Here is a 16,706-nt window from a genome sequence, read left to right as displayed (position 1 = left end):
CTAATTAAAAAATGTATAACGATTAGACTTTACAATTTAATCTCTGGGCCCTAATTAATCATAACTTCGAATCAATTAACTATCCAAAATTTAATTCACTATATAATAACTCCGTAAATATTTTAATTTAATAATTACAAACTTGATTTACGAAAACGGGATCCGAAATCGCATTTTTTGACACCACTAAAAATCGAGTCGTTACATTATTTATTTTTATATTATCTATATTATTATTTAATTTAAATTTTTAATTTAAAATAAAAAATTTTAAAAAATATTATCACATTTTTAGAAGAAATAATTTTTTATTACATATTTTATCTATTCATTAGATTGTATCATTAATTTAAAAAATATTTTTATATATATTTATATTATCTGAAAAACAATAAATCTGAATAATCAAATATTTAATAAAAATATATTTAAATATTAAAACTTCCCCGAATAATTTATTTTGAAAAAAAAATTGTCCTAATTTTAGATAAAAATTTTAAAATTTCTTTATAATATCAACAATTTTAACATATTTTAATTAAGAGAATAGATCGTATGAAACTGTAATTCCACGTCTCTTTCCAACAGGAAAATGACAAATCAAATTTTTTCTCCTGATTTTTAGCATTTTCAGTAAAACTAAAAATTAGGAAGAAAAATCTGATTATTGGAAAGACATATAAATGACGTGGAATCATAGTTTCATACAATCCTTTCTCTTTTAATTAATAGATATCTACTATCGAATTCTCTAATTACAAAATTAACAGTTTCATACATTCATTTCTCTTTTAATTAATATATATATAGTATCGAGTTTTCTGATTACAAAATTACAAAATTAGTGTTAGCATCTGTTAATACAAGTAACCTATAATAAAACGAAACAAACACATTATTGCTTGGAACTTAAAAAGTCTGCAAATTCCATGAATATAGTCCCTTGGTTTATACAGAGGTGGGGGATGAGGTTGAGGCCATTTCATTACATCTATGAAAGAACTGTTGTCTGGCTAAGCTCCTCACTTGTTTAATATATGAATCGAAACTTACTGCTTCATGTTCAAGTGCCTTGTCCAATTTATACATTACTTCTTCAATAGCCAAATCCGCAGCCGAGGATTCTAATCTGGCTCTTGTCGTTTCGTCCATTTCAAATGCATCCTCAATTTCGACATCCCTTGCATTTAAGGACCTTCCATCATTAACTCTCAACCAATTCTCCACCCTATCAGTTTCTTCCGCCCAATTCTTGACTCTCTCTTCCAGCCTCATCCTTTCCTCACCCAACTCGGCAACCATGCTGGTGATGAAACGATCACGCCTCTTAAGTTCTTCTTGCAATAACGACAGCTTCTCTATTTCATCAGACGTGCTTGCCCGCAAAGCAACCATGTCGTAGTGAAGCATACCCACGAGTCTATCCAGAGCTTCCTTTGTAGAAACGAGCCAAGGGTGAGTGAGACACGCCGGAGTCGTCGGCGTGTACGAGAAAGGATGATCGATGGTAAAAATTTGGACGAGGTTTCGCAAAAGTTCAGAGAGGTTGCACGGTGGGTATTTCCAGGTAAGGATATAAGGTGGGGAAGTGGCACCGGTGGTGTTATCCACAAAAGGATGATGGCGATGAATTGGGGTCATGAGGTGGAGTGAAACAAAGACCAAAGGTGCCTTTTGAGGGTAGTTTTCATGGAGCCAAATGACGAGAGGAATGGTGGGTGTTGTACTATTGGCGACATGGACGCAGCCGGTAGCTCGTAGAAGGTTAACTTCGGTGCCATCGTTGTGCATGAATCTACCAGCTGAGGGCTTGAAACCAGGGAATTCTTGAAGCAACGAAAGGAGGTGTCTTAATATAACCCATTTCTGTTTAGAGTCTGTGTAGGATAAAGCATAAGGGGTGGTGGTGGCAACAAGAGCTGCTTCTATGAATTCCTTTGGGGATGGTGGTGCCATTAAAGGAGCTTGAATTGAAGTGCTTATTGCGGTCTTAAATATATATATATATAAAACCAATGGCATAATGACGTTTTTAGCCCTCTAAATTTTCAAAAAACTTATTTTACCATTCCATTTAATTTTTGGTCTTTTTTAGTCTTTAAATTTGCTTTTTAATTATTTTTTTAAAAATAAAATTATTAAATTTTTCTTTATCATTTTTTAATAATTTTAATGATTCTTAATTTTTAAAAATAGTTCTTATATTTTTAATTTTTAAAATTTACAGAATTAATTAAATGTTGATATATCATCCACATGACATTCCATGTATATACCACGCCAACAAAGTTATCAAAACCTTAACTTCTCCATTCATTTTGGGTGATTCAACAAAAAAATGTAAGTTTAAAAATTAAAAGAGGCAAAAAAAATTAAATAAAGGATTAAAATATTTTTTTTATAAAATTGAAGGATGAAATAAGTAATTATGCTAAAACAAATCAACCTAATAAAGAAGACCTGAAATATTGATAGTCAATCTAGAAAATAATTTGGCAACTACCATGTAATTGGTTGGAAGTTTTCTTATGACCTTTAGCAGTTTTTCCTACGGCCTTTTCCACTAGAAATTATTGGTCAACCATGAACCATTGAACACTTTTTTTTTCTTTTGGTTTAATTTTGTTTCAAGTCTATATTTTTAGACATTTTAAAATTTAGCCCTTCTACTTGTTCGACGTGAAAATTAAGGTCCAAATGATAAAATTTTTAATAATTTTTTGTTAAATTAAACATGTTCAAAGGTCTGATTTATAAATTTAAATGAAATTAATTAAATAGAAGTTAGATATCATTATTATTAAATAAGTAGAGAGATTAAATTCCTATAATTAAGAGTAGTAGAAGGATTAAATTTCAAAAGTACAAGGAGTAGAAGATTGGAGGCATAATTAGTTGATATGAAATTTTGAAATATATATAATAATAAAAATAACTCACATAGGGTGAGTTTAACTGCGGTTTGTGTAAAAACAGTGGTGGCGTTGAGATTAGATACTATAGCGTGAGACAAAAAATAAGCTAAACGCACCCCACCGCGCATCTAAACCCATTCTTAAAACCATGTAACTAAAAGGACAACACTGTAATAAACCTAAATTTAATAAAATGAATAGTAAAAATATAGGGACTAAACTTTAAATTTACGAAAACTACAAAGATATATAGCATATTATAATCCGTTGAGAAGATAATTTTGGTGGTTTAGTCATCAATCTCTATGGAAATTGTATCTAGTTGACTAAATTGCTAAGGACATGAAAACAAATTATATAAATAATAGTCAAAAACGAGGGACAATCAACACTTCATCACAAAGGAAATTTCCTTATGTTTTCCTTGGGAGTATGTGTTTATCTCAAATAATAAACATTTGAGTTGGTTTGAACATGATATATATATATATATATAAGCAAGAGATGTAACCTAGAAATTGAGCTAAATTCAGCTTCTGGCCTTCGATGTTAAAAGAAAGAAATGTCAACTGATTTAATAAAGTACAAGACATGATCATCATACTCTTTTAACTGCTTTGAGTCAACACAATAATATTAGCTTACATCTTCTATTACAAGACACTAACTTTTTGACTTTGTCTTTGTTTAATGACTAGTAGAGCTTCCTCCACTTGTCAATTTCGCAGCACACTAAGTGTCCTTTTGAATGGTTGGTGTGCTTATCTATAATTAATGTAAAAATAACGATACTATAACATAAGACAAAACTCATGTATTACGTACCATTATATGTGAATTGGAACTAGAAGGGTTTTAATAGTGGCTGAACAAAGCCCATTTACTCCTTCAAACTTGGTTTGCTTCATCCAAATCACCCCAAATCCTTCAGACCCACCCAATCTTTTCTAACTTCAACATCTCTGGTAACATTAAAGGAAATAAATATAGCTGAGGTTTTGATGGTGTGGGTAATGGTTGAAATTTTAAAATTTTCGATTTTATCATACACAAATGTTATATGTGAGTTATTTTTAAGATTATTTTCGATTTAAGTGTTAATAGACTATATCTTAATGTATTCGAGTTTTAGAGTAATGTCAAGTAAAACTCTATCTCCTCCCTTTCCATATATTTGGTTTCCTTATGTACATAATATAAAAAAAAAAATTAAATACTTAAATGTATGTCGATATCATTATTTACTAATATGGTATGTTGGCAACAGTACCAAAGGTGAGGGGAGTTACTCCATCGAAATAAACGCATACGAAAAATTAATTATCTATCTAAATAATAAATTTGTAACAATAATTAAATTTTTAAATATTTTATTTCAAAAATATATATGCTAAAAAAAATCATATATACTAACCTTAAATTCTTCGTTGTTTTCTCTTCCTCTACAACCAATTTTTTCCCCTTCCACTCTTCCTTCAAAAACATTAAGTCTCACCATCCACTGCCACCAATGCCGCCTTTCTCTCACCAATGCCATCTCTCTCAGACCCTCCACCAATTAAACAATATTTCTACACCAGAAAATACCAGTGACGCCTATCTCTCTCCCTCTATTTTTAATAAATATTTTTTTAATACATGTGTTGCCCATCTCTCTTCTTCCACCCTTAAAAATATATATATATTTTAAAAAACCACATCTTTTTGTAATGATGTATCAATGGTCATGTCAAAAAAAAAAAAAGGTGCCGCCCATCTCTTTCCCTCCAACCCTTGGTACTATTGCCAGCATACCATTTAAATATTTATTTTTTTGTATTATGTATGTAAAAAAAGCCCATGTATTTCCTTGCTTTACACTATGGTTTTCAATCTTAACCGTTAATAAGGATCTTCTTGGACCTGTTGAGAGCGAATCGACTTTCTAATTGGGAGAAGTCTTTGAAGTATCATTTTTTTAGCATCGATCTGGACCTTGAATAATGGAAGTATTGTACCCAAAGTGTCTATGTTCTATTTTAGTATGAGGGTTTTATCTCTCAACTCCGAGGAAAGCTTAAAAGGAGTTCATAGAGTTTATCAAAAGCGCCTAAGATCCACCAATGAAATAGTATATCATTTGGCCTTGATAGTGTTCTACCTACTAAGATCGTTTAAGGGCATGGGTTATGGACCTAGGCTCTTCCAATAAACTAGATGAACCCTTTTTAACTCTTTTTAAAATTAGAACCCTAAAACCCTAAGATTAAAACCAAGCATAAACATTTATTCCCACTACCCCTTTGAGAAGTGTTAAACCACATCCCCTTAACTTTCTCATGCCACGCCATGTCTTCTTCGTATGGTTGTCTAATATGACCTTGGCTCTTTTTCTTCGTCCGCTCTAAAGTGTCATATATTTCGTTAGATCATTCGGTACTCTGTAACAGATGTCTTAAAGTGTTGATATCGTTGAACAAAGGTTTGTGAGAGCAGTGAACCAAGCAAAACTTCCCTCTAATGATACCTCCTGTGAATTTAATGTTGTAAGAATATTTGGAATTTAGATATCAATTTTTTTTTCAAATTTCAAACAGGGTTCATAAATTGTTACTGTAAATTACGTGAAACGTTTAGAATTTCTAGCAGTGTCTGCATGATAAGTGATCATAATTTCTAAGTCCAGCATTAAAAAATCCTGTCAGAACCCATGCCAAATAAAAACAACAGTAAAGATATACCATCCATTGCTATATTTCAATGAAATTAAAAATAAAATAAAGGGTGACATAATAAGAAGAGTAAAGGATGGATGAAGAGAGGGATCCATGTGTTGGGATGATGAGACAGGGAATATTGAATGATCACTCTCGTGTCCTTCCCACCGACATAACCATACATTTGTTTTTGTCTTCTTCTCAGTCTCCTCTTACACAACATCAACTTATGCCCAACAAAATTAAAACCTTTGAAACTCTCAATACGAAACTTACGAGGAAGAATCTTTTTTTTATTTTCTTTTTCTTAAAAGTATAGAATAAGTGGAAATTAACTAACTTACAACTTGGTCTGCTCCCTCACATCACTCAAAAATTTGAAATTTCAGTGTCTGGTCCCGTTGCTTTTGTAAAATTTGATAATTCTACCTAGCATGTTGGCCAGTTTCTATGGGAGAAGTTGTTGACAAATGTTGATGGACTGTAAGAGGATGGATGGTGTCAAATAAGTGGTAGTTGTTGGGAAAGTACATTGCATGTTCTAAGAGACTGTCCGGTTGGTTCGTTGGCGTGGAGAAAGTTGTTTCCATCAAGTTCTTTTCTTTCCAGCTTTCGGGTTGATAAGATTCATATTTTAGATATGGTTAACTCCAATATGGATGGGTTGGGCACTATGTTTGGTATCATTTCTTGGTCTGGGGAATTATTGTGCTAATAATAGCTAGGAGCTTTAACCTTGTTCAGCATGATAGCAATGGACACTTCTGTTGGATTTTCAATCCCACACTACGAATTTATGTGCGAAAATTTTCCTATATGAATTGACAAGATCGAGTCTCATAGAGTATATTCAACGCACAAACAAGTCGCAACCATAACTTTCTCATTTCAACCTTTACCATATTCACTCAGTCGAATTGAATGAAATAGGACATTTAAACATAGTTTCAAAATTCTCTTGATGCCCTTTCACACAGCAGGTTTTGCGAAGGTTAGGAATGCCAGACACAACATGCAATAGAGAACCCAATTGAAAACAGTGGTTAGCAAGAGCAGTTGAAAGCCAGAATGCAGAAAGTAATACGATTAGATCGATCAGTTACTGGGCTATATGGTATAACCGTAACAAGCTTTATCATGAAGGAATCAGAGAACAAGTTATTAGCGTTTATCGGTGCCTATCATGCAGAAATTAATGTTATGGCACAAATATCAAGAAATGCAAATGATGTGGTGGATTTTTTTGGAAACCTCCAACGAGTGACATTATTAAAATTAATTTTGATGCATCTTTCAACCAGGGCACGGGAAAATCAATTTCCGGAGTATTAGCACGAAATAGAGAAGGTCTTGTAATGGCTGCTTGTACCTTTCCTTGGGAGAACATTCCAGATTCAACGATGGCGGAGGCAATGGCGTGTTTGCAAGCAGTTACCATGGTGGAGGAAATGGGATTTCAGGACATTCTTGTAGAGGGTGATGCGTTGACCATAATCCGCAAACTAAACTCTGCTGAGGATGATAAGTCGAGCATTAGTAGCCTGATTAAAGAAATCAAAGGGAGAGGTAATAGGTTCAGAAGGTTACGTTTTGAGTATGTACCTCGAGAGGCCAACAAAATGGCTCATGGAATGGCGCTAGAAGGAAGACAACACAAAAACTCCCAATACTGGATTGAGGAAGCTCCGCTCGCGATGGTTGGATTGATTGACCACGATAAAGGCAGAATAAGCTAACGGTGTTGAAATGGCAAAGTCGAGTCCAAACGTGGTGATAGCGGGTTGGTCCGAAGAACTCTTAATTTTAACGGAGACTGAGATTTTGAAGGTTGATTTTTGTGGGAAGCTTGGTCTCTCTATCGACTGGTATCGATGGGTGTTCTTCATGCAAAAGGAGAGTCGAGGATTTCAGGCCTATTTTTTTAGTTTCTCTGTCGTTTTATGTTCTGAGATTATTTTACTGTTTTATTTTATTTTGCTTTAATTAGTTCTCTTGAAAGTACCGTTTAGGTGGCCAACTGTTGGTGTATAGCTGTTAGCATTTCTTTTCCTAGGCCTGTAATTAAATCATTATTTCCTCTCATTAATGAGGTATCGGCTGATTAGTATTCAAAAATTTCTCTTGATGCTAGCAAAAAAATTTTAGTTGTATAAAAAAAGTGACGGAAAAAGGCAAAGCGTTAACAGTTACGCAACTAGCATAACCTAAATTCAGGCGGTACCTTAAACAATAAACACCCTAATCATCGGACAATACATAAGATTTTTTTTTATTTCAAAATTCATAAAATACATTTTAGCGAATTTTTATTAAATACTCTATCTAGTAAAATTAGAAAATAGAAAGCAATTTAGATTGACCCGAGAAGAGAATTAAGAATCAAGGTTAGATAGCAGGTATGCTATGCCAAAACACGGGCCTTTTTCACTGCCATTCAACAGGCACTACCTTTTAGCTATAAAACCTTAATTCAAAACATCTTCTTAAATCAAAACAAGTTACTATCTTGGATCAAAGTCTGAGTTCTGTTGTGCAGGATCTAATAAATGGCAAGCACAAAGCATACTTTCAAGACTTAAGAATCATTCATGAAATTCATGATTTTCTTATTCTTGCTTAAACCCAAAAAAGAAAGGAAAGAATTTAGAAAGCCATAGTATGAGAAAATTGAGCTTGAATATCCAGAATTTCCTCCAGAAATTATGAGGTTGGTTGAAGAAAAAACCTTTCACCAAAAAACTCGAGACATGATGATTAAATATCAACTCCAAGTTTTCAGAAATTTTGGAGGACTCGTCCTCAAACCCTTTAGTGTTCACCTTGATTATCTTTTTACTCATCCTATCCAGCGGACTTACTTCACTGAAGTTCCAGAAGAATTGAAATAGTTTTTATGGTATTTTACTCATCTTAGCCATTCGATTCTCTGTTTTAGACTTCAAATATTTCCTGCGCAATGTGGTTTATGGAAATATCCAGCCTGAATATCAAAATTTTTTCACATTCTTAAGCTGGTTCCATCCTCTTGACCATTGGTTGAACATGATTACAAATGAACAAATGAGAACACCTGGACATGAAGCTGTAATCATTTTCTATAAACCACAATATTTCGTGCAATATGGACGAGCTACACAGCTAGGTTCATTTCCAACCACTTGGATTCATAAAATCTATTCAGATGAAGCCATGCACTTTGATAATGAATACAAAAACCTGCAGTAATATCTTTGCCAGCTTAATAGAGTTATCCCATTTGAAATTTGGCCTCCTCCACATATTGATGCTCCATGGGAAACTGTGCCAAATGGCCCTACAACATTTTCAAGCACTTCAAGAATATAAAGACGATATTCCAGATCTCACCGGATGGTTCCAAGAGTATCATATGTGCTGCAGTCAAGTTGAGATTGAAAGAATAACACTCCACAACAGCTCAGTTCAAGATGATAAACATGAGGATATGTGTAAAGATATTAACAGCAACAGTGAAAACTCTATGAACAGTGTACAGTTTCCTCATTCCAATACTAACAGTTAAAGCATCTTGCCACTAGAAAACTAGAAAGAATCTTTTGCTTTATTACTTTTCCTTTATAAGTCATGAGTATGTATTGTATTATTAGTTTATACTATAATTGTGTTTGTCTGTTCTTATCTAATTTGTACTGTAATTATGCTTGTTTGTTCGTATCTCTTTTGCCTATAAGAGGCAATATATTTCATCTTGTAAGAGCATCGAGTTTCCATCTGATAAAATTTTCAATGTGTTTTCTTATACTATGGATTTCTAAATTATTTCCTTTCTTTTCTGAGTTTAAACAAGAATAAAAAGAATCATGAATTTCATGAATAATTCTTAAGTCTAGAAAGTATGCTTTGTGCTTGCCATTTATTGGATCATGCACAATAGAACTCTGACTTAGATCCAAGATACTAACTTGTTTTGATTCAAGAAGATGTTTTGAATTAAGATTTTATAGTTAAAAGGCAGTACCTGTTGAATGGCAATGAAAAAAGCCCGTGTTTTAGCATAATATACTTGCTATCTAACCTTGATTATTAATTCTCCATTAAACATAATTCTCCATTAAACAAGCATGAATGTTGCATCAAATTTTAAACTAGCTACACATCAACGTAGCACACTGTTCTACCAATACACACTCTAATACGTGACTTGATATCTTATACTAATAACAATATTTTATTGTCACTCAATTACACATTTGTCAGTATTTACAATAATACCGGACTGCGAATAGTGGTTGGGTTAAAGTCAATATGTATGAAGCTACTAGGAATAATAAAGATATCCCTATCGGAGTTGGTGTTAGAGACAGGTGCGACAATTGGATTGTGGAGAATAACGGAAATGTGGGTATGTGCTCTGTAATACAAGCAGACGACTACTGATTTTTCTTTAGGAATCTGCTAGAGGTCTCTTTACTAACATCACTCACCTCATCACTTAATCCAAAAATCGAAGTTCAGTCCCGCTCATAAAAATAAAGTACTTTTTGTAATTTATCATTTACCTTTGTGAAGAATTTTCACAGTAACAGAATTAATCATTACTATGGTTAAAAAATATTACATAAAATGGCACAGAGGAATACAAAGAAAATTTATAAATATAACTAAAAGTAGCGTTTATTCTATGCTTCTACTGTTTTTCTTTTTATCCCCATAAAGTTGACTATTGTAGCTTATCACTTTTGTGTTTATATTTATGTTGTTTTTGTTAATTAACACATTGGAAAACTTGTTTTTTTTAATCTTTTAATATAGGGTGTTTAGTTTATGGAAGCATGCTGTAAACATGTGCTCTTTTTATATAACCCAAAAGAAAGAACTATGATATCTTATTATTGAAGCTAATGAATGAAACCTACTAATTATAAGTATAAAAATTCATACCAAAACTACAATTTTGGCAAAAGATTTTGAGATAGTACAATAAACCATATATATCGACTTCCGACTTAAAAATTTCGTATATGAATTTATACCAAAACTTCAATTCTTACCATTAATTATTATATAATTATTTAACTACCCTTTTTTCTTAGCACTAAGTGCATTTCTAATGAATTTTTTTATAAAAAAAATAAAACCCAGATTTGTCTTTTAAGCTTTTACAAAGTAAATTGCAACCAGTAATGACCCAATTTTTTTCATCTCAGGGAAAAACACCTTTATTCTGAAATTTCATAGTATTACAGAGAATTGGAGGGGCTTAAAATGAGAGAGAGAGTAATAATTTTCAGAACCACAATGATTGATTTTGGAGTTTTTTATAACACAAAGCAAAACAATATAAATAATCAAGATGAATTGCTTATTATTATTATTATCAAATTGCATTTATATGGACAGCATTTGTGAGTAGTGTAAAAGTGTAAAAACAACAGTACGAGACACAGAAAAAAAACTAAACATCCAAAAGAACCCTGCATGAGGCAAAGAAACGACAAGTGTAGCAGCAGTAAATACATGTAAGCAGGATAAGAATAAAAGGTTCATGGTACAAAAAAGAACGGGGTAAAACTTTGTTTGAAACCTAGACAAGGGAGTTCATTTAATTTTGAAGTTTCGGCGAATGAGCTGACAGACGCATAGAATTTTGAAGAGATTATATGATACATTATAGGCTAATAATAGAACTTAATAATTCCATTAAAGAAAAAGGTATTTTCCAAGCTTTCAATGTTGTCATCAATTCAAGTTAAAAAAAAAAAAAGTCCTTCATAAGCTTGTGCAGGAAATTTCCAACCCATTGCTCCTCCTTTTGTAAATTTTGCCCCTGTAGCAAGTAAAAGACAATTTTCCCCACCCACCAACCTACCCAGTGTGAAACAGATTATGTCCATAAAGTGGGGGATACCGTCCTAATCTAAAATCTCAAAAGGAGGGGACCATCAGTGCCTCCCCTCTCAAGGCTAAATTCCCCCTTCCTATACCATTCAACACAATATGCCTTGAGTTTTTTTTTTTTATATATATATCCAAAAGACACCGATCCCAATTCAAACTCGAGATCTTACTTAGAAAATGGGTGTTGGTAAAAAGAGTGCAGTTTTCACATGCATGTACCTTCCATTTTCTCCAATTTGGAAGATACATCACAAGGAAGAAACTGACATTTCATCAGGCAATATTATCAGAATCAGAATAATATCAAAACAATACATGGAAAAGCCAACTACTGCATATACAAAAAGGAGAAAAAACCCCTCACCAAACCCAGCATTCGGACTGACAGGAACCAACTAAAATTTAGAATTAGAAAAGCTTTTGTTCTAATTATATGTTACTATTAAAATAATCTACCTACCATTTAGAGTAGTTCTCAAACCTCATAAGGCATTAACTGATGTAGCCACAATTATAATTAAACTTTGTGGGTTTTGGTCCCATCTCCTTAGCTAAGCAAAAGGTAATTTGGGAATGGAATTAACCCATCAACCCAAAACCCTGTAGCAGGCCAAATAATTAGAAAATTATTTAATGCCATCGATAGAATAATACAAGTAACATGATTATAGGGCATTAGCAGGGTATCAATTGAAGCAAATTAAAGAATAGCTTAGGCATCCTAACCTCAAAAACACAGCGCTCGAGAACACACGAGCCACCTCCTTCCCATCATCGTATCCTATTATAATTCACTTCAACTCTATGAAAACAACATCATTTGAATATCAGAAATTGATGAACTAGTTGAATAAAAAATATTAAGATTGAAAAAGAGAAAAGACCAAAGCACAAGAGATGGGTCAGTAACTCTTTACCTTTTTCCTCTACCTTTTTCCTCTATGCCCTGATTCGAAAATTCAAAGATCCCTCAATGCAGAAGATGATAATAAAATAACCCCAACAAGAATAAAAAAGGGGGTGAGAATAAGAAGAACAATAATTGGGAATCAGTTTTAAGAACAAATTTTTTATATCTTTTCTTTAACTATTTTAATATAACAATCTGATTTCATATTAGTAGTAAAATCAGAGATCAACCCTTACACGAAAAAACAGAAGGGGATTTAAACAGTTAACTATAATTTTATGATTCTCTAATAACCCAAATGGGAAAAGAGAAGACCCAAAAATATATATATATCAAAAGTCAAAATTTTCTTGGTTCATCTTCGATTACTGAAGCTAAACCAGTCACGAACGTAATCCCAATCTGCGAGCTCTTGGGTTTTATTTCAGGTGGCTTCCACTCTTCTTTCTCCACCTTTTCCTTCTCTTCTTCTTCAGAGCTCTCAGACAAAGCAAATATGGACTCACCCAACTCAGCATCTTCAACCGAGTATTTGTCCTCGGAATTCAATTCAGTAAAAGGTTGCTGGTCTTTCTCTTTAGCTTTGGAATCAAATTCAGATTCTCTAAGTGTACCAGTTGTGGGTGTGGGTGTGGGTGTGGGAGTAAGTGGAGGAGGAGACGGCGTGGCTCGGTTATAAGGAGAGAGCCATTTGGCGCTGACATACTCAGCTTTACGCCATGGAGGAATATGCATTCCCTTCTTCTTCAGGCTCTGCTTTGCCGCCTCGGAAACAATAGCAATTATCCTCTGGAGACGATCGGCTTTACCAACGAAGATGAAGGGAAGCATTTGGAGGATTGATTTATAGGTCTTCGTTGATCGGGCGATTTCGAATTCTGATCTGAAATCGATGTCGATCAGCAATCGCTCCCCGTCGATTATCACATCTATGTATTCATATTCCCCTGCTTGTCAAAAACAAGCTATTTATCATTCCAGTAACTAAAAAGGAAATTAAAAATCAACTCATAACAGAGGAAATGGATAGCATAACTTTTCCAGAATTATAGAGATATTTCTAGAAAAAGATGAGAGAGAGAGAGAGAGAGAGAATTTACCGGCAGGATAAGAGGGAGATTTTTCCCAACGAGACTTGCAGATAGAAGCATCGTATCCAAAGGCAAGTAATCCATCAATAACAATCTTCCTGCAGATATCATCTTTACGTTTAGAGATCTTGTTCTTCTCCATGATTCTCGCTGTATGCGCCAGTAAATTCCTTTCATTCAAACTCTTACAAGGAACCAAGCTCTAGACCATGAAAGAACAAATTAAAATTATAAGCTATGGCTTACAACAACAACAAAATGTTTTAATCGAACAAAAATGAGGCAGAAATTTTTGTAATACCTTTAGAATTTCAGATGCTTCAGCTGAAGAAGAGAGATTGGAGTCGCTGAAACCGAAACCATCCATATCGTCATCGGAGCTGTCGTTGCAGTTACTATTGAAGCAGTTAGAGCGGTTACGGCTACACCTAACGGCACCAGATTGTTGTTTCTCGTTGTTATCTTCGATGAAATTTTGCACCATCTTCGCCAAGCAAAATGAGCTCGGTTCCAGCTCGGCGGTGGTGCATTCTTTGCTAAAAGGCAGCTCATCAGCGTCCACCTTCTCCGCCGCGGAATTCCTCAGAATGCTAGGGAACTGGCGCTCAAACAGCCTCTTGAACCGCGATTTCACAACCGGCTTCACCGTCTCCAAACGAGGCGGCACCACGTCTTCCGAAGGGCTGAAATCGATAGGCTGGATCTTCATTGGGAAAGGCATATTGATAATTTTCACAGCTTTTGATTATAAATAAATAAAAACAAAACAGAACAAAAACCCCTTTTGCTTTCACGGCAGCTCTTCAAGCTCTTTCTGATTCTTCGCTTTGATAACTGGAAGAAATATTATGGCTTAGCGATGAGGTCAGCCAAAGGCCATCAACACAGAAACTCATAATATTTTTTCTGGGGAGGGCCAAAATTCAATGCGGTTTACCAAGACTCGGGACTCATAAGCTTTGATTATTATATACTAATTCTGCCTCAGTTTTGCCGGACAAAGCATAGAATAACTTCAAAACTCTTCTAAGTTAAGTCGCTTTTGCTTGAGGGTTTTTATTTCTTTTCAGATACGGTTAAAGTTCCCGAAATACGCGACGGCACGAGGACGTAACGTGATTGCCTTGGGAATTCACGCGAACATCATCGCTCACCAGTGCCTTCATCTCTCTTTCCCCCTGCGAGCTTCTTTCGTTCTCCGGCGAACAATCGCCGGCAGTCGGTACTATTTAAAAAACAAGGAAAACCGATGATTTAAAAGAGTGGCAGAGAAAGCGTGAAAATGAAAATGAGAGTTTTGTTTTTGTTTGGCAGTCTTAAGTGGTTCGGGTCATTCATTATAAAGGCCGGTGAGGATTGCAGACGATTTTTAGAGGTCTAATTCTGAATCAATCCCCCTAATTTATAATAATTAAAAAATCAGCCCTTCTAAACATTTAAATAATTTATATGCAAGTAATTGCTAAAAATCAGTAGTTTAACAAATTAGCAAAAATCATGAATTCAAGTTAATGTATTGACTAACAACTTAACTAAATTCTCACTTTTGGTAAACTGCAAGGACTTGAGAAATTAAACAAGAAGGGTTAATTTGTTAATTTTTATGAAGTATAAGGATGAAATTTAAAAATTGAACCATTTTGAGCGGTCACGTTAATGTCCTAGGTGGCGGAAGATCTAACCCGTTGAATTTGTGGGGGTACGTGTCAAACAATGACCCGGTTCAGCCCTCAGTCTGGGTTAGAAGATGCCACGCAAAAGAGCGTGAAGATAAGATGCCAGTCTAAATTACTTGTTTACCCTTTTACAATTAGGCAACGAGTCAACTCGACTGACGCAGTGAAAATCCATCTTAAGATAATAATATCAAGAATTAATTTATATGTAGATAATGATTTATGATAATAATAGAATAAAAATTTAAATTATTGATTTTCATTTAACTCAATTTTTAATTTCTTACACCATATATATAATTCAAAATGGGTGAAAAACTAATATTTATTAAGTTTTTTATCATGTCAGTTCACGTGTATGTCACATTAGTAATTAATTATTTTTTAACATTTATTTTTATATTTTTAATAATTTTTAATTTTTAAAATATTTTTTATTTTTAAAATTTAAAATTTTAATTAATTATTGACGTAACATCAACTAATAGTCCACGCATATGTCACGTCATTAAAGTTAGTAAACATTAACTTTTCAATCAATCTTGGGTTAATTTAACAAACGATACAAATTCAAGAGCTAAAAGATACGAAATTTTAATTAGAGGACTAAAATGACCTAAATAAGTTATTATGCTTAATAATTAATATCATACATAAATTTAATAATAAACAACACCCAATTAAAACTTAATTTAAATTAAACATATTTCATATATGGTAATCGATAATCACACAATGTAGTTTGAAGAAATAAATAAAGTTAAGCATGATTTAAGTAAATACTTATATTTTTTATTTTATATTATAAAACATTTATGATTAAATATTTAAAAATTCAAATGTATTTGTATTATTAAAATATTAATATAATTTTAAATAACACATTAAGAATATTATTTAGAATTTAAAATTATTATTGTTAAATTTTATATTAAAATTAAAATTTTAATATTGAATACTTTATTAAAATAATAAATTATATTAAATATATTAATAAATTTATCATATTATTAAATGTAAGTAATTAAATATGTATATTTAATAATATCGAACATTATAATATTTGATTTTAATATTTTTTAAATTTAAAATAATAAATTTATTATGTAATATTAGGCTTTATTGAAGCTAGTTTGTATATAAAAATAAAATTACTCATAAACGAAATTATTTTTCAGAAAAATAACTTATACTTTTCAAAAAGGTAATTCAATTTACCGAAAAAATTATTTATTTTTCATTAACTTATAAGTTATTTTCCATGAGCCAAATTATTTCTCATTAAACAAACATAGGAAAATGTAAAATATATTTTATATAAATCATTTTTTGTGAAATAAATGCATACTAAGATATAATTTAATTTTTCATTGTGAATTTAAATTATAAATTGTTGAAAGAGTTAAAATATAATTTCGTTTTTTACATTAATATAAGCTTTTATAAACTTTTAAGTGACTAAATTATAATTTTTTATTACTAGAGTTGGCATAATTAAATTTTAAAATTTTGAAGGGGTTAAAATATAATTTTACTTTTTA

General features: G+C 32.5%; 2 protein-coding genes across 5 annotated transcripts; both read right to left on the bottom strand.

Annotated features, from left to right (window-relative positions):
- Positions 1 to 948: 948 nt before the first annotated feature.
- On the bottom strand, positions 949 to 1,956 carry LOC107955479 (protein ELC). The gene has a single exon (XM_016891273.2). It carries the CDS (start codon positions 1,954 to 1,956, stop codon positions 949 to 951), a length of 1,008 nt encoding a protein of 335 aa, XP_016746762.2.
- Positions 1,957 to 10,931: 8,975 nt separating this feature from the next.
- LOC107955481 (uncharacterized) lies at positions 10,932 to 14,813 on the bottom strand. 4 transcript variants are annotated; one of them, XR_001699978.2, is made up of 5 exons: positions 13,791 to 14,813; positions 13,499 to 13,691; positions 12,406 to 13,345; positions 12,215 to 12,290; positions 10,932 to 12,088 (listed from the first exon to the last, which is right to left on the bottom strand). XR_001699978.2 is itself a non-coding variant. In XM_016891274.2 (3 exons), exons 1-3 carry the CDS (start codon positions 14,208 to 14,210, stop codon positions 12,738 to 12,740), a joined length of 1,221 nt encoding a protein of 406 aa, XP_016746763.1. In that variant the 5' UTR covers positions 14,211 to 14,813; the 3' UTR covers positions 10,932 to 12,737. The 4 variants fall into 4 exon arrangements, 1 of the variants encoding a protein (XP_016746763.1); XR_001699977.2 differs by having other exon boundaries at positions 12,215 to 13,345; XR_001699976.2 differs by having other exon boundaries at positions 10,932 to 12,290.
- Positions 14,814 to 16,706: the final 1,893 nt, after the last annotated feature.

This window comes from Gossypium hirsutum, chromosome A07, assembly GCF_007990345.1.
Source record: "Gossypium hirsutum isolate 1008001.06 chromosome A07, Gossypium_hirsutum_v2.1, whole genome shotgun sequence".
Lineage (NCBI taxonomy): Eukaryota > Viridiplantae > Streptophyta > Magnoliopsida > Malvales > Malvaceae > Gossypium > Gossypium hirsutum.
The sequence above is the reverse complement of the archived record's forward strand: the minus strand, read 5'-3'. Positions and strand labels throughout refer to the sequence as shown.

What these genes read in the sequence shown, in the direction of transcription:
- LOC107955479 (XM_016891273.2), bottom strand. Translation starts at nt 1,956, where the DNA reads ATGGCACCACCATCCCCAAAGGAATTCATAGAAGCAGCTCTTGTTGCC.
- LOC107955481 (XM_016891274.2), bottom strand. Translation starts at nt 14,210, where the DNA reads ATGCCTTTCCCAATGAAGATCCAGCCTATCGATTTCAGCCCTTCGGAA. An exon ending in AAGCATCTGAAATTCTAAAG is followed by an intron (nt 13,692 to 13,790) that starts GTATTACAAAAA and finishes TTCATGGTCTAG; the next exon opens with AGCTTGGTTCCTTGTAAGAG. An exon ending in ATCTCCCTCTTATCCTGCCG is followed by an intron (nt 13,346 to 13,498) that starts GTAAATTCTCTC and finishes TTTGACAAGCAG; the next exon opens with GGGAATATGAATACATAGAT.